Below are 25802 nucleotides of genomic sequence, written 5' to 3'. Positions count from 1 at the left end.
TGTTTTGGTTTGTTAAACATGCAAGCTTTTTCAAGATCATGATGAGCTACTAGCATACTAGATTGTTTTCGATGAATATACCATACATCTAATATATCTTATCACCAAGAACCAATCTAGAAAAGAAGAGAGAACATTGGGTATTTCTTTGGGATTATTTTGAAGTTTTAGTTTCGACCTCTAGTTTTTGTGCTTGTATACCGCCTTGGATTATAATATAGGCCTCCCTTATTTCAAAATATCGGCTCTGCCCCTGATAACAATATATATAATGTATCAATTTATATATGTATATGTATTCATTTATAAACAACGTATATGGTTTAATGTATGTCAATTTATGTGTTGCATAATTTTATAACACAAAATTCATACATATAATATTAGGATAATTTTTATACATATAATATTGCATAGTATTATAACATAAAACTTATACATATAATATTGGTTTTGTGTTTCGTTTTTTTATACCTTTTTCAAGGTTTTTTTTGTATTTCACACATTTTTTTCATCAACAAATGTTGTTAAAATTTAACAAAAATACATAATTTGCTAAACCATAATTCAAGAGGAAAGTTTGTTCACATTTAGTCATTAAACTTTTTTGACAAGGAAACGAACTTTCAATTTTATTCATATTTAGTCACTAAACTTTTTTCACTATCTATTTACCACTGAACTATTGAAACTGTTCACATTTTACCCCTTATGACCGGTTGTTACCGGTCATAAGGGGTAAAATGTGAACAGTTTCAATAGTTCAGTAGGAAATAGATAGTGAAAAAAAGTTCATTCCCTTTCAAGTCATTATCCTGCCAAAATAATATCTAAAGGGTAATTTAATTATAGTTCGAAGTAGAGAAAAATTAACTAAATCTCAAATTATTAGATTGTTTAATTATAACTTTTGTTTAAACACTACATATGTGAACGCACATTACAAGAGATGACTTCACTTAGGGTTGGAACCCTACATGTCTCCAGAAAAGCAAAAAGACACTAGATGATGGTTTCTTTCTTTAATTATACGAATTCCCTTTCTTTTTATCTATCTCACGGGCGCTTGCTTATATCGCCTTATCTTTTTAATTAATCATAGAATTTGTGCTTCAGTTTATTCAGTATCCCCCCTATAATCCGTCCATCGCCATGGCTGATGATGCAAGGAAACTCAACAAGGAGCTCTACGATGCTCTAATGAAAGGAGATACAGACAAGGCGATCCGTTTGTGTGAAGGGATTCCTAAGGGTCCATTACACGCCTTGACAATTCACCACGACACTGTCCTGCATATGGCTACGTACTCCAAACAAAGTTACCTCGTCATGGAACTACTTAACATGGTGAGGGAGGTTTATTATCACAAGCTAACATGTCAAAACGACGTGGGAAACACAGTGCTCCATGAGGCAGCAACTTCGGATAGAATAGTCCCTGCTGCCATGGAAATGTTGAGGAGAGCACCGACGCTTCTCTCCATGCCCAATAGGCGTGGAGAGACCCCAATCTTTCGTGCTGCAAGATATGGGAAAAATAGAATGTATGATTTTCTTGATGCTGAGATGCATAAAACAATTCAGAGTGATGCAGATTTGAGGAGTTTTCATTTTAGAGATGATAAGACCTCCATACTTCATATTTCCATCCTCACTGAACACTATGGTAAGTTTCATGATCTTTTAGGAATTATGTGGTCATGATACGTTAACACGATTTATCGTCATTAGAAGGATTAATCCGTTTCTGACACCAAAGAAGAGTTTGTTGCAAAATGGGGGCTGATTTCCATTTATCTTGTAAAAATGGGGTCATTTCTATTTTTTTTTTTTTTTTTTTTGTAAGAATGAGGTTGTGACCCCTCAACTTCCATATGCATTCTATCAAATGACATAAATGGCCCCTAAAACGTTATAAGTTTAGCCCTTTGATTTATATAACATGTTTTAATTGTGTCCTTTTTGTTGTTTTTTTAACTTTTATCAAATGTTTACATATAATTAATTTTATTAAAATTTTATTATTGAAATTCACGTATAACTAATACCATAAAAATCTCGTCGGTATCAATATTAAATATTACTAAGATTAAAATAACTATCAAATAAGTTTATAACTATTTTAAAGAATATAAAATTACTAGATTAATAAACGATCTTGGTTAGGATACTTGGGACAATTGATCTGTCATCATGATTTAATCGTTTGCTATTCTACCTTCTTGTTAGTTTTATTAAAGTTTTGTTGTTCAAAATAAATAAATAGAAAATTTCGTATCTGTTTTCTTTTAAATCAAAATATCATATTTTTCAACATAATATGTAAATATTCTATTTACCCTTTTTAGACTTTGAAAATATTAAATTTGCCAAAATCCTTAAATTCTCAATTTTACAAAAATCTTGATTTTATTTTTCAAAAACATCAAATTTGGAGTCTTAGTTGTTATCGTGGCCATCACCACAAGTGATTTCCATGCATTATAATGACTTGAGACAAGACGATGTCGGACAACGAGCATGGGCTAAGACCGATGTTTTAAAAACCGGTTTTTTAGTTGAATCGGTATAGTGACCGGTTCCCGGTTTAACCGGTTCGACTGCCAAGTGAACCGGTTTCTATATTTTTCATGTTTTTTTCTATTTTCCTACACATACATAAATATATAAATTATGAATTTGATGTTTACAAGTTCAAACATTAAAAATATACATAAAAATACGTTGTAGATGAATCAAAATACATTAAAATAACACATAACCATAAGTTTTAGTGTTTTACATCAATCGATATACGCTAAAAAAAATATATAATACCGAAACGAAATATAGTTTCAGATGAATACAACCACATCAAAAAACTTTATAACATTTAACATATGTTTTTATTTAGAGAAAACTAAATATATTTGAAAAAAAAAATACTAAAGTTTATTATGTAAATAATTATTTTTCATGTGTTTTTATTCGGATTAACCGGTTCAACCGGTTTATTTTGACCGGTTCAACCGGGTTTTTCTAAAAACCGGCCGGTTCAATCCGGTTTAAAAATCAATATAAAACCGGTGATAGTTGAACCACTCCCTCACCCGGTTTCCGGTCCAACCGGTTCGACCGGCCGGTTCAAACCGGTTTTTAAAAGATTGGCTAAGACAGTAGACGGAGAATAGGGGTTGAGATGACGATAACATTCATGGTGATGGAGGACAACTAGAACATGTTGAGATGGTGGATAAGACTAATATTTATGGAGAAGGATCATGTTTCTATAACATCATGTTTGTATTATGAAGGTTGAAGTTGATTCCAGTTATTTATATAAGAGGTGAAATATGTCATTTGAATTTTCTTCTAATTATAATAACTTTAAAATATTAAAAAAAATGTTATAAAGTGTTTAAAAATGGTAAAGATTAGGATTTGAGCACATATTATATTTTAAAACTTTATGAAAAATAAATATGAAATTTTATTAGGTTATTATGATATTTTGATGTTTAAAAGAATATATAAGAAAGTCTTCCATAAAAAAATACATAGTTTACGTCGTACTGAATGAGACTATTGTTTATATTTTTTTCATTTAAGTAAATGAATGAAAAATCATATGTGCATATATTTTTTTTAAATAAATAAACATTGTCAAAGAGTATGCCAACGGTTCACTTAAGTTTAATTCAATTACAATTCTAAATATTGGTATTAACTTGAAATTATCAATTTGAGATTTTTTTAATGGTATTATTTGTTAAAAACAAACATAAAGTCTAATAATATTTAATTAAAGAAGTATATGTAAAAAAATTATTGAAACATAAATAATAACTAAATACAACAAATATTTAATTATAACATATTATATAAATTGAGGGGTTGAAACATTCAAGGGACCATTTATGTCAATTGCTGGAAAAACAATGTAAGTTGTGGGGCCACAGCCCTATTTTTACAAGGCAAGTAAAAATAACCCCATTTTTACAAAAGAAATGCGAAACAGACCCCATTTTACAAACCAACACGAAAAAAAAAACCCACGAGAGAAAGGGTTTTGCTAATTTTTGGGTTTAGTGTAATGCAACCACTATCCTCCTAACTTTATAATAATCAATAATGTGACCATGAAATACAGATTTGGCTTTAAAAATTGCTGCAAAGTATAGATACCTGATCGACGAAAGAGATGGGGATGGGATGACTGCACTTCAACTTCTTGCATGTAATCCATCGGCTTTTCATGGTGGGGAGGAAGTGGGTGGCTCTCTGATCAAGAAATTCATATATGCTCGTATGAAACCATGCATTAGCCAATTCTCAACATAAGTTTATAACCTTTTCTTGTTGAACAAAGTTGATTTATGCATAAAAATTACTTCCTTTGGTTGTTTATGACATATTTCAGATTTTGGTTCTCACTCTGACATTCATGGAAACTTGTCCATTTGCAGGCATCAAAACTGGAGGTACTGTTACAGAAAAAGGTAAAACGCCCATAACATATATATGTTGGTTGCACTTTCCAGAGTGAAGCCTATTGTTATTCCATATATGGAGCCATTTTTATACATATGACATGGACCAATGAGGTGTTAACACGTGTTTTGTCGGTAGTGGTAACAGGGTGGACGGTGCCTCTATGGGAACAACTTAGGGACCAGAAGCATAGATATGATTCGGTGATTGAACTTGCAAGGTTCTTGATCGAAAGAGACACAACATGGGAAGCGACTGAATCAGCATTAGACAAAAGCAAACCAAAAACACACAGATATGGGAGGACGACCTCAATGGGTCCCCAAGATCAAGGACAAATATCAACAACTGGCCAAGAAACTACAACTGTCGATATTGCTGAAACCCCGTTATTTTTGGCAACGAAATCAGGTTGTACGGAGATTGTTAGGGGAATTCTTGAGATGTACCCTCAAGCAGTAGAGCATGTTGATGATGAAGGACGTAACATCTTGCATGTAGCTATCAAGTATCGACAAATTCAAATATTTGATATTGTTGAAAAAATGGAAACACCGATGACAAGACTTATACGAAAGATCGACAACAACGGGAACTCCATACTACATATGGTTGGTATAAAGGCAACCGAAGCAGGTCATGAAGACATGAGAAGTCCTGCTTTAATTTTGCAAGAAGATTTGCTTCTCTTTGAGGTAAATTAATTCACTTTTTTTGAGGTTGCAAAATGTATTCTTTATCAATGGAACTTATAATTCTTATGTAAAATGTAACTCTTCATGCAGCGTGTAAAGAAAATATCGGCAACCCATTTCACAAAGCACTACAATGCCCAAGGAGTGACTGCGGAAAAGCTATTTGCCATCAATAATGCTCAGCATCGTATGGACGCCAAAGAATGGATGAAGGGAACTGCGGAGAACTGCTCCATTGTAGCTGTGCTAATTGCAACAGTTGCATTTGCTGCAGCTTACACTGTTCCAGGAGGACCGAATCAAGAAACTGGATATCCAATTCTTGAAAACCAACCTTTTTTCTTCTTATTTACAATGACCGATGTGCTTTCTTTAGCATTTGCTCTAACATCGGTGATCCTATTCCTCAACATTCTAACTTCATCATTTAGATTGAAAGATTTTCGGCAGTCTCTTCCTCAAAAACTAATGATGGGTGTTACTTTGTTGATCTTATCCGTCTCAATGATGATGGTGGCATTTGCAGCGACTGTCATTCTTCTAATACGTAACAAGGAGAAATGGACACGAGTTGCTCTATATTCGGTGGCATTCTTTCCGGTCCTCATCTTTGCTTTTTCGTACTTACCGCTTTATGTTTCGCTCGTGAAAACCTTCTCATACACGTTAAAAAAAATTCGACATGTTGTTCCACGTTGTGATTCCTCCGATCCTAGCAAAACAGATGGTGCAGTTATCCCCAATTCAGTTAGTAATTCCACATACCCGATCCAATCCATAACACCCGATACCAACCGTTTTGTTGTTTGATAGTTTTCTGTTTGGCAGTTACGTTCAGCTTTCCCACGGAAATAACCGTCAAAATTTGAGATGCGGATCAACGACAGAAATTGTCTTACATTCTCATGGAATTTATTGTTCTCATCTTATATATATATATATATATATATATATATATATATATATATATATATATATATATATATATATATATATATATATATATAATGTTGGTGTAAGATTGCTTTGTGTTTCATTTATAGAACCTATCTTCTTTCCTCTTCATATGCTTAAATATTACTTTGTTGGGAAAATGATTTATAAACTCAACCAAGTTTCTAAATTATTCATAAATTATCTTTTGTCTGTTCAAGAAAACTTAATGAACTTAACATTTTGTCTAAAAAAAACTCAACTAACTTACATTTTTGTTCAATTCTCATTATGTTCAATCGGCTAATTAAAGTCAACAAATGACATTGCTTATGACGTGTAATTAAATTTTGGGAAAATAACTTGTAAGACCAATAAAGTTTCAAAATCGTTCAAAAAACTCTAATCTTGTTTTGTTTGTTCAAAAAAACCAACGAACTTACATTTTTTTTTTTCAATTCTCATTAGTGGCAACCAGATTCATTAGGTATACCATTAGTTGGAAAATGACATGACATTATATTTAATAACATGAAATAAATAGATTAGAATTATCGATTTACAGCTTGGAGAAAATCAAAACGAACAATGTTTGTGTTCAATCTCTTGTAATGTCTACTTCTTCTTCTTCCTCTCAATCGTTGATGTCCAACTCAAGACTTACAAAGAAGATATTTGATGATGCAAACCCTTGTGGATGTGGACGCCCTTCTCGGGTTTGGACATCTAGAACGGAGGACCATCCAGAGAAAATGTTTAAGGTTTATTTGAACAAATGGGTAAGTGTAATTGAAAGCTTTATCATGTCCATCTTCTATCTGTTAGTTTGGTTCCTTCAAAAACAAGAACTTAATAAGATAAACATGATAAAGTTGTCAACTACTTTTACCCGTCTGTTCAAAAAAGTCCTAGATCCTCTGTTCTAGGTGTCCAAATCCAAGAAGGGCGTCCACATCCACAAGGGTTTGCATCATCAAATATATTTTTTTGTAGATCTTGAGTTGGACGTCAATGATTGAGAGGAAGAAGAAAAAGTAGTCATTACAAGAGATCGGACATGTACAGACGTCGTTCATTTTTCTCTTCTCCAAGCCCAAATCGATATATAAAGGGCAATTCTAATCTGTTTATTCCATGTCATTAAATCTAATGTCATTTCATTTGCCAACTAATTATATACCTAACGAATCTAGCTGCCGCTAATGAGAATTGAACAAAAGCGTAAGTTCATTCGGTTTTTTTGAACAAACAAAACATGATTGAAGTTTTTTGAACGGTATCGAAACTTAGTTGGTCTTACAAGTCATATTTCCGATATTTAATTTCATATCGTAAGTTATGTCATTCGTTAACTTTCATTAGTCGGTTGACCCTAATGAGAATTGAACAAAAGTGTAAGTTAGTTGGCTTTTTTTAGACAAAAGGTTAAGTTTGTTGGGTTTTCTTGAACAAACAAAACTTAATTTGGGTTTTTTGAATAGTTTGGAAATTGCATTGGGCTTATCAACAACTATCTACCTAATAATCATAGTTACTTGATTTTTACTATATTAATATACTCTATTACTTTCTGCTACTCATTTTTACTTTATTGATATTATGATAAATTTATTATTGACTTTGTTATCATTTTGTATAGTAATTTTTATTTTACATGTATAAATTAAGAATACATATCTCAATAACCGTAGATGATGCATAGTTTTGTTCACATAGTTTTTTTTTCGAACGGAAACTTTACTCAAAACACCTAGGTCTAGCAAGAAACTAGTCAGGAAAAAGAAGAAAATTTACATAATAGCAAGATTCGAATTTTGCATCCACCCTACCTAATTAATATCTTTCTTACACCTACCATTACACAAAAGAAAAGATTTTGTAACTATATCATCAAAAATAAGGGAAGCCTTCGGTTTTATAGCTCCAAAAAGCATAGAATTCCTGTAATCCCAGATCATCCACCAAGAGACATAAAAAAAACACCTTCTAAGACCCATTTAGCGAAAACTGGAAAACGCAAAGTCTTGAGCCAAACTAACCAATCTGCATAGGAAGACAAACTTGGAGCTGGAAAACCATACCAACGACAAACTTGAAAAATAACACTAGCCGAAAGAGAACAATCAAAAAATGATAGGAGGAAGATTCCACAACGCCTTCACAAATCGGGCATAATAAACTAGGTAAATCAATACCCCTCCTATCAAGCACGACTCTAGTCAGAAGTCTATCAAGGGCTAACCTCCAAGAAAAAATATTAATTCTAATGACTTCCTTACACCACCTAGTAGGAGTACTCACGACCAACAACATCTTCTCATCAATATAAGAGCGATCTGAAGCCACAAAAAAATCTCTCATCCCCAAAAGAGACTAATGTCACTTATCTGGAGCCGAAGACAAAGAAACAGATTTGATAAGTGAAATAAGCCCCTCCCTTTGAATGCTCTCAGTTGTGCCTCTGCCTCTAGGGTTTCTACGAAGAGAATAGGAAATAGAATCATGACAACTTTTCCTTAACCCTTATACCTTTGTAATTCTCCAAATTATAAATTCTATGAAACTGATCTTTAAGCACCAAACCACCTAACCACACATCATCCCAGAAAGAAGTAGAAGTATCATCACCAATCTTTTTAGTACATAATTGTAATAGATACACATCAATATCCCTAATTTGATTCACAGCTTTGACTATATCTACCCAATTCGAGCGTTTACTAGGAAAAGTGTTCTCGCCAACATAACCAGAGTTACCATACATGGCCTCAAGGAATGAAACATAAAGAGACAAAAGATTAGATAAAAACGCCACACCCATCTGAAAAGAATAGCATGATTAAGAGCGAAAAGACTACTAACTCCAAGACCCACATGATTTTTATGAGCTATAATCTTTTTTCCAACTAATAAGGGATAATTTCTTCTCATCCACCTCTACCCCACAACATATTTGTTCCATAATGCTTCAAGTTCAGATAATATACCTTTTGGAGCTTTGTAAATCGACATAAAGAAAGTATTAATTGCACCTAGAACCGATTTAATTAAAGTGAGTCTTTCGTTAACAGGTAACACTTTAACTTTCCAATTAGTAAGTTTAGAAGTAACCTTATGTATTGCCTCTCTCCAAGAATCCAGTCGGTTTATTTTACCATCAACAGTAAGGCCAAGGTAAGGGTACGGAATCTTCATACTATCACATCCAATCCGAGTAGTAACCACCTCAATAGTCGAATTATTAACGACAATTCCTAAAAGTTTTCTTTTATGAAGATTGATCATCAAACCAGAAGCCAAATGAAAACAGTGAAGCACTCTAAGAAGATTTTGAATATTTTAATCTTTCCACTCCCCTATAAGGATCGCATCATCCATATAAAACATATGAGAGATAGTAATAGTGGGTGTTATACCAAGTTTAATACCAGAAAAGAGGTTATAATAAAAAATGCCTTGGAAAGCAACATGAAGACTCGCTGTCACCAAGATGAACAGAAAGGGAGAAAGCAGGTCTCCCTGCCTAAGGCCTTTGTGAAAAGTGAGGCCTCTGTGAAAAGTGAACTCATCTATAACGGAGCCGTTAACCAAAACTGAACCCCTAGAAGAACAGAAATAACCACGTATCCATCCCCTCCATCTATCATCGAATCCCATACACCGAAGAATATCAACTAAAAAATCCCACCGAACTGAGTCATAGGCTTTTCAAAATCGACTTTGAAAAACATAGTGGGGTGCTTCTTCGTCGTACACCAAACTAGCACCTCATTAAAAAAAAAACACTTTATCAATAACAAACGACAACCTGTTAGCGAGGATTTTACCCACTATATTGTATATATACTTAATGAGGCTAATAGAACAAAATATTTTACATTTTTTGCATCTTGGACCTTAGGAATAAGTGCTATGAAGGAGGAATTACACCCAATAGGAAACTCGCTGGAAGAAAAGAATTCCACAACCGCATGAATGACATCCTTATCAATTAGATACCAGAATCTTCTAATAAAACCAAAGGAAAATCCATCATGACCTAGAGATTTATCGAGACCAAAATCCCATACTGACTTTTTATTTTATTACAAGTAACATTATTGTCCAACATCTCCGATTGGTCGACAGAAAGCCTTCTATGAAAATTTTAAAGAATCAAAGGCTGAGATATAGAAGGTTTAGAAAATCGGTTTTTAAACTGAACCAAGAATTATGATTTAACTGAAAAAGGATTATCAAGCCATTCGTCATCAACTAACACACCTCCAATCCCCAACTACTTGCATTTTTTATTTAACATCCCATGAAAAAATTTGGAGTTTTTATCTCCTTCGATAGCCCACTTGATCTTAGCCTTTTGGGCAAGATCATCCATTTTAATACGATTAAAGTCATCAATCTTCTTAATCAACACAACCATTTCAACCAACAATGAAGGGTCTCCTTCACCTCTATCAATTTTTGATTCTAGATCGGCGAAAGAGAGTAAGCATTTATTTTTAACTCCATCCTTATTATTTCTAAATTTAGAATTCCACACCTTTATCATTTTCTTTAAGTGTTGCAACTTCTTTTTTAAAAGCACCAAAGCATTTGAATGTGTAATCTCGTTATTATTCCAAGAATCTTCCATAATTTGAACAAAGTCGTCTATAGAAAACCAAGAGTGAAACACTCTAAAAGGAGAAGGGTCATACTCAGTATAAATCCCTTTAAGAATAATAGGGTGATGGTCAGATAGGTGTCTTTCCAAAACGAAACATGTCAAATTTGGAAAAATCTCCAAAGTACATTTTGACACGAGAAATCTATCCAATTTACTCATCTTCGTGGCAGCTCTGTCAGACCAAGTAAAAGAATATCCACCAAGAGGAATATCAAAAAGCCCTGCATCAGCAATGAAATCATTAAAACGAGTAGTTGCATGAGGGTGAAAAATCGGACCATATCTTTCTCTAGCCACCCGAACTTCATTAAAATTGGCCATCAAAATAGTCTCACCCTCCCAATTATTTATAATACAAAGCAACTATTTCCAAATCATCTTTTTAATATTGACGTCTTGAGGAGCGTAGATGGAAATAAAAGCATGCTTGTTTTAGAAGGGAATCAAGAACCCTCCACTATCACCAAATAATCTTCCGAATACATCTTGTTTTTATGAAACAAATTCTTATCCCAAATACAAAGAATTCGACCCGAAAGAAATTAGAAGAGGAATAAGCATAATCAAATTGAAGATTTCCCCAAACCGATCTAAAAACATGAACATCCATACACCTCATCTTAGTTTCTTGAAGAGTTAAAAGAGAAATTTGATGTTTACTGCACAAGGTTTTCACCCAAGCAATCTTCCCCTCCTTCCCAAATCCTTGAACATTTAGAGAAAGTACACTCATGGGAAACTCCTGATAAAGGCAAATTCTGAGATGGCTAATCTCCTTTCTACTAACAAAATTTAAGAACATAAACTGAAACAATTTTCTTCTCTATTCATAAAAAGGAATTACAAAGCTTTAAATAACAAATGCAATCTAACACTAATGCCTTGAAATATGCAGGAAATGAAATGGAACCGTGGGCTACTACTTACTGTAATCTAAATGCTTATTAAAAGGATATGCATGAGAAAATAAAGGAAAACTAATGCATGATGTATGACCAAGTAAAGAAGGATGTAAAAGTCTTCCAAGTAACTTCTCTGTTGACCATGTGACTAGGATTTCGTATCAATACTCCGCCCCTAAAAAATGGCCTTGTCCTCAAGGCCAAAGTCATTTTGTGATAGGTATGGCCATGGTGGATCGTTGTCTGATTGAAGAAGAAGGAACTTGGGCGGGTTGCACCGGTGGCCGAGTTGATACTTGGTTGGATAATTGTAACAGAGGCCTTCAGCCCTTCGTTGTTGCATTTCGGTGGGACTCAGTTTCTTAATTGGAAGTGGTGGGGAAGTGGAAGGCGAAGCAGCCAACAAGGGTAGAGTCGGTGGTGGTGGTTCTGATTTACCAGCCACAAGAGGAAGGTTATCATGGAGCTTGTCTTCAATTAATTTGGCGAGACCATAAGTGGCATGAAGTGTTTGCGGGTTATGGATGGCAATCTCCGATTGAATGTCGGGACGTAAACCGGAGATAAAGCAGTTACGCAAGGATACAGAAGAGTGACCGATGACCCGGTTACTGACTCTTTCAAACTCGGTTTGGTAGGCGAACACGGTGGTGGTCTGTTGAAGCTTATATAAGGTAGCTTGGTGATTTTCATATGTAGATGGGCCAAAATGCAGTTCAAGTGCGCGGGTGAACTCAGGCCAAGTGCCAAGAAGGTTGTTGCTGGCAAGATGTTTGTACCAGCTTAAAGCATCACCGGTAAAGTAGAAAACAACCAAGGAAAGGGGTTGAGGCGATGGAATGGTGTAGTATGTGAAGTAATTTTCGGCTTGGAAAATCCAATCGAGTGGGTTGGAACCGTCAAAAGTCAGCAGGAGAATTTTCGGTGGTTGGAGAGTCTGATTCGGGGACGTGTGGTGAGGGTGGCGGCAGTGGGGGTGGTGGTGGTGGCGGTGGTTGCTGATTAACATGTTGGTCGGTCAGGATTTTGATCAATTTGTCGAGTTTGGCGTTGGTATCGGTGGTAATTTGAGCGATATGGATCATGTGGGCGTGAAGGGCGGCGACTGGGTTGTCGGTGTTGGTGACCTTGGGGTTGTCGAAGGTGGAGCCGCAGTGTTCTGACTTGGGAGTCATGAGAACGAATGATGAAAGCACCAATTGATAAAGCCAAATTCTGAAATAGCTAATCTCCTTTCTACTAACAAAATTTAAGAACACAAACTGAAACAATTTTCTTCTCTATTCATAAAAAGGAATTACAAAGCTTTAAATAACAAATGCAATCTACCACTAATGCCTTAAAATATGCAGGAAATGGAATCGCGGGCTATTACTTATTGTAATCTAAATGCTTATTAAAAAGATATGCATGAGAAAATAAAGGAAAACTAATGCATGATGTATGACCGAGTAAAGAAGGATGTAGAAGTCTTCCAAGTAACTTCTATGTTGACCATGTGACTAGGAAGTCGTATCACTTCCACACCTCCTTGGTTATTGATAAGCTCCTGGATGTTTTGAGTACAGCCTTCCATTACGTAGACCATGGCTTGCCCGAAATCGATAAAAGCATTCAACTCATCAATAAGATAAAATTGTTGTCTCTTCCTAAAAAAATTGACAGAATCGCCTAATGATGAATGAGAATCACCATATCCTTGTTTACATCTTTGGAATTTATGTTTTCAACACCCTTTTTAACCCCCTGTAACGAAGCAGAAATTTTAGAACTACTAGATTTTTCACCTAATGCCTCATGTACAGTTTTTTGCTGATCAACACTCTCCAAGTTAACTACTAGAGAATAAAATCATTGAACTGGAGCAGTTACTGTTCCACTATCTTGTTGTCGAAATTGTGAAGAAGAATTGACAGCAAACCGAGTAGCATCAGGACCAGATCGAGACTCAGAAAGATGATGTTGTCCAACAACATTTGGCTGCATTCCTGAAGTTAAATTAAGACCTTGAACGGGCTGGAAAAACGATTGATTGGTTGCATGACCATCCAAATTTAGTTGTGTAAAACAAGGAGGGTAAACCGGATCATCATCACCATTCATCTTATCTTTTTTTCTCTGCCTTTCAAGCAAATCATACATCCCAAATGGGTCCTTCGACTGGTTAGCATTAGAATTCTGAAAAGTTAACTTCAAGATTTTCACATTCAACTTTTGAACCATCTTCTATGAAATATGGGATCCAACCCGCAATCTCTTTGGCTCTGATATGAAAAACCTTGCCCATAATTACAATCTTAAAAGTTTCCATGATCAAACTTTTATCATTGTAGTGATACATAGTCTTTTTTTTATAGAAGTTATCTTCAAAATATTTCTCTATATACAAGATATCTCCCTATTTCATGGCAACTTTTTTTGTTCAAATAGTTAACAAACAAAATATTGATGAAGGTACAATTATTCTAAAATACTAGAGATTTGTTTGAAAATAAAGTATATTTTCTAACACAAATAGTTTATAAAAATATATATTCAAAAAAATATTTAGGAATCTTAGTATATAGAAAAAAAAAGTATGTTTAATAAATGGTTTTTGATAAACTTAAAACAGGTTGTATATAAACTTTTGTCAAATTTGTCAACAAATTCAACATCTTTGTGAAATTTTTCGACAGCCCTAACAAATTAAAAAAATAATAATAAAATAAAAAAATCATAAGAAAGAATAAAACCTTAAATATTAAGTGGTAAGTCTAATAACACTTTATAAAACGAATATAGAGTAAGTTTGAGAATCATTAATATTAAAAATTAAATTTATTTGGCCTAATTTTTTTTATTTTTGAAACGGCAAATTTTTATAACTTATTACATACCCGACCAGCAAGTGGATAGAGGAGACAAAAAAAGTACAAAGAGAAGCAGAACAGAAGATTACATGGAATAAAACGGAGAGTGCATCCAATCCTCCCACTTACAACTACCCAATTTACCCCTATGTTTAAGCCAAAAAAAAACTAAAGAATTTACATTATCCCCTATTTTAATTGGATGTGTGAACACATGTTGAAATTTCCTCTCATTCCTATGTTTCCTTAGGCTCCATAACAGCCCATAATTGATGATAGTGAACCTCTTTTTCATTTTAGGACTATGTCCCCAAGATGCATCAAATTTTAGGAGGTCATCCAAGCTTTGAAACACGGTATGTTGTTGTATTCCACACCAATTAAGAATTGAACATGTAATCATACGGGCAAATGGGCATCTAACTAAGATATGGTCAACACAGTCAACCCCATCAATAGACGTGCTACAGTCAACCCCGAATGAATTGAAGTTTTCGTTTCACTTCTATTAATCAAATTTGCGATGTGTAGTTCCAATTCATTTAATATATTCTATTTAAAAAATATACAAAACACCTCTAAATATCAATCTCATTTAGATTTTAATTAATAAAATCTCTATAAAAAAACAGAAGACTAATCTGATTATAACATTTTAATAAACTCAATCTTGGGTTTTGCTCCTAGTTATAGTGTTCGGGATAATCACTTTGTTTATATTATCAAATATGGCATGAGTTCAAGTTAACCAAATTCCATCATTAATCAAACCCAAGGTTCAATCAGGTACCAACAACAGTAACCAACCGACTAGTATGAAACACACCTTCCGTTTGGGGGTTTGGAAGTTCATTAAGTCATCACCTGATGAAGAACCACAAGCTTAATCCCTATTATTGTTGTGGGAAGTAGCATGTACATCAAATTTGCACTATAATGTATTTAAGGTTCAAACAAAACACTTTATTGAAGGCTCTCAAATATTGATTACAACCAAATTCATCAATTAGTAAATATTAAATTACATTCTGCTTGTTCCTAAGAATCCCTTCAAAGATCGATTCCCTTCTTTTCTTTTCTCTTTTTTTCTCTTGTTATCATGCAAAAGAAAAAGGGCATCAAGAACTGTAACACATACATATTCGGGCTAGGAATTAAAATATAATTTTTTGATACATGAAAAGTGATCCTTATGCAATCTGATGTAGCATATGTCCGAGGTCAAGATCATGTCAAAAGTGAAGCTATTCCAAAGTGTGACATCCCCAAAATCACGGCCAGAAAAGACCGGTTTTGTTTATACTTTATTTCAAAATCAGAGTAACCTTTTAATAAAAGAGTTGCGAAATTTGTCCCAAAACAAAATATGATAAAGATTTATCAAAAGCATTTCCATAGAAATGTATTTCATTAAAAAGACTCGGTATGTCATGTTCGATACAGTACATAAGTATAAACAATACATCATAGGCCTTACTACATTATTCCGTATTTACAGGCCTAAATTCATTAATCTCTCATCCCAAGACATCACATCTATGCTCATGCGCCACTACCTGTAATACAAGAAACTGAGTGAGTCAGACTTGGGAGTCTGGTGAGCACATAGGGTTTTCAACCCACAATAAATAAGTTTATTAACTTTATTAAACTAAACAAACCCGATTACCCGTTCCCGTTATCCTCACTTTACATCCCTAAAACATCTAACACAAGGGACCTAGTCTAAGGACTATCATCGAGATGGACACTACTACTAAGGGGATTCCTCAGCAATAAATGTCCTTAAGGCAACCATGTGGGGGATAGAGTACATCTGGTGAGCACACAGTTCGAATAAACACCTACAGGTTGCGAGCCTACCAGTGTTCCACTGGACTGTCTAGAATAGTCTGTGGTCGTCATCTATACTCCGCTAGATGACTGGATCATCAATAACATCTATAACGAGGCCTCTCATTATTTCATTTTTATCACACAACAACTAACACATCTACCCATGTTTTACCCCAACATTTTCGTAGATATAAAATACATATACAGTTTAAATCATTGAAAACATGTATAAAATTGTTCATCCAACATAGATAGCAAGTATTCAGATAATATGCACACATAGCACGTAATTTATATAAAATACTTCATATCTATGTGTAAGCTGAAAGTAACTATACACTCACCTGAAAGGTGGTGACTCAGCACTCGAACAGCGCTTCGATACTCTCAAAACAATTTCCTTCGATAAAACCTAGTACCAATACCACTAGGGTTTAGTCTAACGAGAACCGTGACTAATTAATAGGTCTAACTATTATTATTATTATTATTATTATTATTATTATTATTATTATTATTATTATTATTATATAAGCATTAGTAACACTCAATATAACTCATAATAATAGCCCAAATAATTATTTTAAGGGCCTAATAACATTCCTATAATTATTTGAAAGCTATAATAAAAATTGTGTAAGCGTAGCTCACTTACAGCGAATTTTATCGAAAACTGGAACTTAATTGGAGCAGCGTTTCGAAACCGAAAGACTCTTTTTCTCGGGACTCCGGGAGCCTCGGGGCTTCCTTCGGGTGCTAGGGAGGTTCCCTAGGGTTTAGGAGTGTCTAAGACTCTTAGAGAGAGAAAGGAGTTAGAGAGAGAAGTGAAAAAGGTGTGAAAAATGAAGAACTCTCGGCCCCCTTTTATAGCCTGCGAGGCCTCGGTACGCTGGGCGTACCTCGGACCTATGTTGGGCGTAATGGTTCGGATAAGAGCGCCAGCGAGCTTCGTACGAGCCACGTGTTGGATGAAGACCGGAGCTACGCGGCTGCTTGTGGACCGAGGGGTGTAGCTGTACGTTGGGCGTATCGAGCTTTGGACGTTGGGCATAGCGAGGGGTGACGCGTCACTCATCCGAGGCGGGTACTGAGTCAGCGATGGAGGGTCCAGATTGTGCCACGTCATCGATTCCTTATCAGCCTTCGCAAATTCCACTCTCGACTTCTAAAAATCATAACTTTCGCATACGAGCTCCATTTTCGACGTTCTTTATATCCACGTGAAGGTGGGAACGTACTCTACAACTTTCGTTTAGACTCCATCGGCTAATTTTGAATCAATTTTAAATTTTATATTATTAACAGGCCGGGACAGGATTAGTTTGTTAAATCCTCATAACTTCTTCATCTGATGTACGTTTTCGCCCATCTTTTTCTCGTTACGCTATTTTTAACAAGATCTTCGATTCTCGTTTAGGTCGTGTCGGCTAAAAATCGCTCGATCTAATATTCGAATTTCGGGCCGTACACTGCTAATCCGAAACTTCGAAAAATCATAACTTCCTCATACGAAGTCAGATTTGGGCGTTCTTTTTATCGATGTTCTTAGTTTAGCATATTCTATGACTTTCGTTTAAGGCTAAATCTCGCTCTATCGTAAATTCACTATTTACGCTTTCTGGTATCGTGTCGGTTCTGTCGCGAAACTTCAACGGGTCATAACTTCTTCGTTATAACTCGGATTTCGGCGTTCCTTATATCCCCGGAATCCTTGTTTCGACCACTACAACTTTATATAAACATATAGGGCTTATCTCACACTTTAATTTTGATGCTTATTTTTATTCTTTATTAATTATACATTGATAATTAAATAATAAACACATAAACATACATAATTCACATAATACTCAAATATTTCATCTTTATTACTTCGAAAAGAGTTACAATAGTTGACCTAGACTATTACATTGACAAAAATGCTTAGCCCTGAAACTCGGGCGTTACAATCTCTCCCCCTTAGGATGATTCCGTCTCGGAATCATGCATCAGCAAACAGATGTGGATAGCGACTCATCATGTCATCCTCTGTTTCCCAAGTGAGATTCGGCCCATTCTAATGTTTCCATCAGACTAGCACTAAGTCGACCATCTTGCGTCGTAACTTCTTCGTCTTACGGTCAACAATTGCCTCAGGCTCTTCGATCAACCTCTTATTCTCATTCATCTTTAACTCTGAGATTGGAATTATGTCGGGAACATCTCCCGTGAATTTCCTCAAATAACACACATGGAAGGTGTTATGAATACCATTGAGTTCTTCTGGCAATTCCAACTTGTAAGCTTGGTTCCCAATCTTCTGAAGAACTTTGAACGATCCAATAAACCTTGGACTCAACTTTCCTCGTTTCCCAAATCGTATAAGTCCCTTCCATGGTGAGACTTTTAGCAAAACTGAATCCCCAACTTCGAAGGTTACCGGTCGTCTTTTCTTGTCAGCATAGCTCTTCTGACGATCCTGGGCTGCTAACATTCTTTCCTTAATCACCTTCAACTTTTCAGCAGTTTCATGGACTATCTCGGGGTCTATAAATTGTTTCTCTCCGGCTTCAAGCCAACAAGACGGCGTACGACACTTCTGTCCATACAAGGTTTGATAAGGTGTCATCTTGATGCTCGAGTGAAAACTATTGTTGTAGGAAAATTCTACCAGAGGTAAGTGCTCGTCCCAATTCCCTTGGAATTCGAGGGCACATGCTCTCAGCATATCCTCCAATGTCTGAATCGTTCTTTCGCTCTGACCATCAGTTTGCGGATGGTAAGCAGTACTCAAACACAACTTAGTACCCAACTCCTCTTGTAGACTCCTCCAAAACCTCAACATGAAACGACTATCACGATCTGATACGATTGTAAGAGGAACACCGTGAAGTCTTAAAATTTCCTTCACGTAAGCATTTGCGAGCTTATCCATAGACCACTTCTCGTTGGCTGCTATGAAGTGTGCACTCTTGGTGAAACGATCCACGACTACCCAAATCATGTCGTGTCCGTTCTTCGTCCTTGGCAGTTTAGTCACAAAATCCATGGTGATGTCTTCCCATTTACCCATGAGAACAGGTAAGGGTTCTAAACTCCCATACGGTTTCTCATGTTGTGCCTTAACTCTCGCACATGTCACACACTCAGCCACATACTTTGCAACATCGAGCTTCATCGTCGGCCACCAGTAGTAGGGTTTTAGGTCCCTATACATTTTAGTGCTACCGGGATGAATTGAATATATGGTCTTGTGTGCTTCTTCCATCAGAAGGTCTCTTATTCCTCCCGTCTTAGGTACCCAAATCCGATCTTGGAATACCTTCAGTCCTCGACTGTTTGTTCCGAATACTAACGTTTTGCCCAAACGTTCTTCCTTTCGGTTATTCTTCTCTAAAGCTTCTTCTTAGGATTTCCTAATACTTTCCACAACTGTCGAGACGACTTCAATTCTCAACGCTCTTGGCCTTTTCCTTTCAAGGTTGACTTTCCGACTGAGAGCATCAGCAACAACATTTGCTTTACCTGGGTGGTAAAGTATCTCACAGTTGTAGTCCTTGAGTAGTTCTAGCCAGCGTCGTTGCCTCATGTTCAACTCCTTTTGATTAAAGAGATACTGGAGACTCTTATGATCAGTGAAAAGCTTGCACTTCGTGCCATAGAGGTAATGCCTCCATATCTTTAGAGCGAAAACTACTGCTGCCAACTCTAAATCGTGAGTGGGGTAGTTCTTTTCGTGCTCTTTCAATTGTCGAGATGCGTATGTTATCACCTTTTCTCTTTGGGTCAGAACACAACCCAACCCGACTCCAGAAGCGTCACTATAAACCGCGAAATCTTCAACTCCATCGGGTAGAGAAAGAATCGGTGCTTCGCATAACTTCTTCTTCAGCTTCTCAAATGCTTCCTCGTGCTTCTCATTCCATGTATACGTAGCTCCTTTATGGGTCAACGCTGTTAATGGAGCAGCTATCGAAGAAAAGCCTTGGATAAATCGTCGATAATATCCGGCTAATCCTAGAAAGCTTCGAATCTCCGTGGAACTCTTTGGATGTTCCCACTTCATTACAGCCTCGATCTTTGCGGGGTCAACCATTATTCCCTCCTGGTTAACAACATGACCTAAGAATTGAACTTCTCGGATCCAAAAATCACACTTGGAGAACTTTGCAAAAAGTTTCTCCTTCTTCAACACTTCTAATACTCCCTATAGATGCTTGCCATGCTCCTCTTGGCTTTTCGAGTAGATGAGAATGTCGTCGATGAACACTATCACGGATTTATCAAGGAATGGTTTACAAACCCTATTCATCAAATCCATGAATGCTGCAAGAGCATTGGTTAGTCCAAATGACATAACCAAGAACTCGTAGTGTCCCTATCGAGTTCTGAATGCAGTCTTCTCAATATCCTGCTCTCTCACCTTCAGCTGATGATATCCTGACCTAAGATCGATCTTTGAGAAGTAGCTCAAACCTTGCAGCTGATCGAATAGGTCATCAATCCTCGGCAATGGATACTTGTTCTTCATCGTTGCCTTATTCAGCTCACGGCAGTCTATACACATTCTCATACTTCCGTCCTTCTTCACGAATAACACCTGAGCTCCCCAGAGAGATGAACTAGGTCGAATGAAACCGTTGTCCAACAGCTCCTGGAGTTGCGTCATAAGCTCCTTTATCTCCGTCGGTGCTAATCGGTATGGTGCTTTTGCTATCGGTGTCATTCCTGGTAACAAGTCTATACGAAACTCCACTTGCCTATCAGGTGGTAATCTGGGAAGATCTTCGGGAAAGACTTCCGGATAATCACACACAACCGGTATATTCTGCACCTCTTTCTTTTCTTTCTTAGCATCGATTACGAATGCCAAGTATGATGCACATCCTTTGGACAAACATTTTCTGGCTTTCATCAGGGAGATGATTCCAGAATTCACTCTGTGTTTGTCCCCGTACACCATAAATGATTCCTTTCCGGGTGGGTTTACCCTTACTATCTTCTTTCGGCATTGAATCTCAGCATCGTTGGCGCTAAGCCAATCCATACCCAAAATGACGTCAAAACCGTTTAACTCTATGGGTAATAGCTCCTCATGGAATTCGTTTCCGTTTAGGTCGATGACGATGTTCCTAATACGATTACTAACAGGTACGAATTTGCCATTGGCAACTTCTACAATCAGGGCATTATCAAGTTTTTCTACAGGCAATGCTAATTTCCCACCAAATTTATGCGACACAAAGGAATAGTTGGCTCCAGAATCAAATAGTATATTGGCAGACAAACCATTTACAAGAAAGGTACCTGAAGCGACGTCTGCTACCTCCTTCGCAGCCTCGAGCGTCATCTGGAAGGCTCTCGCCTTCGGCTTCGGTGGAATGTTGGGCCTTCCCGCATCTTTCTTCTTAGGGCAATCCTTGGCAATATGCCCTTCTTCACGGCACTCGTATCACACCCTCTTGTTGGCGGTGCACTCATTGGCATAGTGCCCGTTTTCCCACACTTGTAGCAGGTTACTTCCTCACCACATTTTCCCGACTGCTTCTTCTTGCACTTCTCGCACCATTTAAATTCATTTCCTCCTCCCCCGAGCTTCTTTGAACCGAACTTGCTCTTCTTTTTGTTGGTTTTAGCAGACCCTTCAAATTTCCTCTTCTCGCCAACCTCAAATTTGTTGGCAGCTCTTCCCTTAATCATATCCTCCACAGACTTGGCAGCCCAAATAGCTGCCTCCAGAGTAGGTGTCTGACGCACTGGCACTGCATACTCCCATGGGAGTCCCTTATCATACTTTTCGATCTTTGTCAGCTCATCCGGAACAAGACGCAAGGAAAACTCCATCTTTTCTGTGAAGTTGTTCGTGTATTCATTGATTGACATGTTTCCCTTCTTCAGGGTTACAAACTGGTTCTCTAGCTCGAGCAGGTTTTGAGTTGAGCAGTACTTTTGTTTGAATTGCACCAGAAATTTTGCCCATGTCAGTTGCAGGGGCTTGTTGGGGTTTAAAGTCTTCCCCAAGGTATTCCACCAATGTAGATCGCCTCCTCGAAACTGACGCACTGCAAACGTGGTCTATAGTTTTCCTCTGCAACCGCACGTCATGAAGGCTAACTCTATCTCCAAGATCCAATCCATGACCCCGATCGGATCTTCCTTTCCCGTGAAATTCGATGGCTTGCAAGTCTGAAAATCCTTGTACTTGCATCCATTCCTTTCGACTCCGTCATCTTGGTTGTTTTGTTGAACTATTGGTGGGTTGACTTGACCAACAGTTTCACTGTAGTCTCCCTCCTCAGTCTGCCCTTCGTTCAACTCGGGCTGTTCAATCTGAATAGTCGCTTCCTCTCGATTTTGCTGGAGCAAACGTCTGGTTTCCTCCATTTGACGATCCAACATCGCTTGGATCATCGCTTGCACTCCGGCCATTTTTATTGGCTCAGCAGCGGCTTCCACAACCGGTATTTGCTCAATCACTGGGGGTTGGTTTTTGTTCCCATTTGCATTCACGTTTCGCTACGGGTCCTTTCCATCTTGATCTATACACCGAATAAGGTGAATTTAGATCTTTATTTAGGACTGATGTTCAAATCATCCTTATCTCTCCGAAACGTTTACATGCTAGTTCTAATATCGTAGTCGTACGTTTAGAATCCTAAACACATAAGGTTTCCAGATCCGGTCGGCAACAGACCATATATCCGAACAAATAATAGCATGTCAGGCACAAAGCATTTAGCACATAAAAGCATTTTAGGCATAATTCCTAAAATAAGCTAGTGCTCACACCTCACAATCATCGCTTAGCATTCTAAGTTTAAGTCTAGAAATCCTACAAATTCCTAATTCGCATAAACTAATGCTCTGATACCAACTGTGACATCCCCAAAATCACGGCCAGAAAAGACCGGTTTTGTTTATACTTTATTTCAAAATCAGAGTAACCTTTTAATAAAAGAGTTGCGAAATTTGTCCCAAAACAAAATATGATAAAGATTTATCAAAAGCATTTCCATAGAAATGTATTTCATTAAAAAGACTTGGGATGCCATGTTCGATACAGTACATAAGTATAAACAATACATCATAGGTCTTACTACATTATTCCGTATTTACATGCCTAAATCAATTAGTCTCTCATCTCAAGACATCACATCTATGCTCATGCGCCACTACCTGTAATACAAGAAACTGAGTGGGTCAGGCTTGGGAGCCTGGTGAGCACATAGGGTTTTCAACCCACAATAAATAAGTTTATTAACTTTATTAAACTAAACAAACCCGATTACCCGTTCCCGTTATCCTCACTTTACGTCCCTAAAACATCTAACACAAGGGACCTAGTCTAAGGACTATCATCGGGATGGACACTACTACTAAGGGGATTCCTCAGCAATAAATGTCCTTAAGGCAACCAAGTGGGGGATGGAGTACAAACGGTGAGCACACAGTTCAAATAAACACACAGTTCGAATAAATACCTACAGGTTACGAGCCTGCTAGTGTTCCACTGGACTGTCTAGAATAGTCCGTGGTCGTCATCTATACTCCGCTAGATGACTGGATCATCAATAACATCTATAACGAGGCCTCTCATTATTTCATTTTTATCACACAGCAACTAACACATCTACCCATGTTTTACCCCAATATTTTTGTAGATATAAAATACATATACAGTTTAAATCATTGAAAACATGTATAAAATTGTTCATCCAACATAGATAGCAAGTATTCAGATAATATGCACACATAGCACGTAATTTATATAAAATACTTCATATCTATGTGTAAGCTGAAAGTAACTATGCCCTCACCTGAAAGGTGGTGACTCAGCACTCGAACAGGGCTTCGATACTCTCAAAACAATTTCCTTCGATAAAACATAGTACCAATACCACTAGGGTTTAGTCTAACGATAACTGTGACTAATTAATAGGTCTGACTATTATTATTATTATATAAGCGTTAATAACACTCAATATAACTCATAATAATAGCCCAAATAATTATTTTAAGGACCTAATAACATTCCTATAATTATTTGAAAGCTATAATAAAAATTGCGTAAGCGTAGCTCACTTACAGCGAATTTTATCGAAAACTGGAACTTAATTGGAGCAGCGTTTCGAAACCGAAAGACTCTTTTTCTCGGGACTCCGGGAGCCTCGGGGCTTCCTTCGGGTGCTAGGGAGGTTCCCTAGGGTTTAGGAGTGTCTAAGACTCTTAGAGAGAGAAAGGAGTTAGAGAGAGAAGTGAAAAAGGTGTGAAAAATGAAGAACTCTCGGCCCCCTTTTATAGCCTGTGAGGCCTCGGTACGCTGGGCGTACCTCGGACCTATGCTGGGCGTAATGGTTCGGATAAGAGCGCCAGCGAGCTTCGTACGAGCCACGTGTTGGATGAAGACCGGAGTTACGCGGCTGCTTGTGGACCGAGGGGTGTAGCTGTACGTTGGGCGTACCGAGCTTTGGACGCTGGGCGTAGCGAGGGGCGACGCGTCACTCATCCGAGGCGGGTACTGAGTCAGCGATGGAGGGTCCAGATTGCGCTACGTCATCGATTCCTTATCAGCCTTCGCAAATTCCACTCTCGACTTCTAAAAATCATAACTTTCGCATACGAGCCCCGTTTTCGACGTTCTTTATATCCACGTGAAGGTGGGAAGGTACTCTACAACTTTCATTTAGACTCTGTCGGCTAATTTTGGATCGATTTTAAATTTTATATTATTAACAGGCCGGGAAAGGATTGGTACGTTAAATCCTCATATCTTCTTCATCCGACGTCCGTTTTCGCCCATCTTTTTCTCGTTACGCTAATTTTTACGAGATCTTCGATTCTCATTTAGGTCGTGTCGGTTAAAAATCGCTCGATCTAATATTCAAATTTCGGGCCGTCCACTGCTAATCCGAAACTTCGAAAAATCATAACTTCCTCATACGAAGTCAGATTTGGGCGTTCTTTTTATCGATGTTCTTAGTTTAACATATTCTACGAATTTCGTTTAGATTGCTAAGGCTAAATCTCGCTCTATCATAAATTCACTATTTACGCTTCCCGGTATCGTGTCGGTTCTGTCGCGAAACTTCGACGGTCATAACTTCTTCGTTATAACTCGGATTTCGACGTTCCTTATATCCTCGGAATCCTTGTTTCGACCACTACAACTTTATATAAAGATATAGGGCTTATCTCACACTTTAATTTTGACGCTTATTTTTATTCTTTATTAATTATACATTGATAATTAAATAATAAACACATAAACACACATAATTCACATAATACTCAAATATTTCATCTTTATTACTTAAAAAAGAGTTAGAATAGTTGACCTAGACTATTACATTGACAAAAATGCTTAGCCTTGAAACTCGGGCGTTACACAAAGTGAAGATATGTCTGAGATACATCTTAGTGTTAAAGTATTTTGTGTCTGTAATGCATTTAATGTTGCAAGTACTTTTTT

General features: G+C 36.9%; 1 protein-coding gene across 2 annotated transcripts; it reads left to right on the top strand.

Moving 5' to 3' along the window:
• The first annotated feature begins 1048 nt into the window (after positions 1–1048).
• Positions 1049–6083, top strand: LOC145102181 (uncharacterized). Of its 2 annotated transcripts, none has more exons than XM_079039561.1 (5): positions 1049–1666; positions 4130–4285; positions 4446–4478; positions 4618–5165; positions 5256–6083. In XM_079039561.1, the coding sequence occupies exons 1-5, from the start codon at positions 1153–1155 to the stop codon at positions 5973–5975; spliced, it is 1971 nt and encodes a 656-aa protein (XP_078895687.1). In that variant the 5' UTR covers positions 1049–1152; the 3' UTR covers positions 5976–6083. The 2 variants fall into 2 exon arrangements, with proteins under 2 accessions (XP_078895687.1, XP_078895686.1); XM_079039560.1 differs by having other exon boundaries at positions 4609–5165.
• The last annotated feature ends 19719 nt before the right edge of the window (positions 6084–25802 follow it).

The sequence above is a fragment of the Lactuca serriola genome, chromosome 4 (assembly GCF_051521515.1).
Source record: "Lactuca serriola cultivar US96UC23 chromosome 4, Lser_US96UC23_V15, whole genome shotgun sequence".
Taxonomy (NCBI): domain Eukaryota; kingdom Viridiplantae; phylum Streptophyta; class Magnoliopsida; order Asterales; family Asteraceae; genus Lactuca; species Lactuca serriola.
The sequence above is the reverse complement of the archived record's forward strand: the minus strand, read 5'-3'. Positions and strand labels throughout refer to the sequence as shown.

What these genes read in the sequence shown, in the direction of transcription:
- LOC145102181 (XM_079039560.1), top strand. Translation starts at nt 1,153, where the DNA reads ATGGCTGATGATGCAAGGAAACTCAACAAGGAGCTCTACGATGCTCTA. An exon ending in CATCCTCACTGAACACTATG is followed by an intron (nt 1,667 to 4,129) that starts GTAAGTTTCATG and finishes CATGAAATACAG; the next exon opens with ATTTGGCTTTAAAAATTGCT. An exon ending in CAAGAAATTCATATATGCTC is followed by an intron (nt 4,286 to 4,445) that starts GTATGAAACCAT and finishes GTCCATTTGCAG; the next exon opens with GCATCAAAACTGGAGGTACT.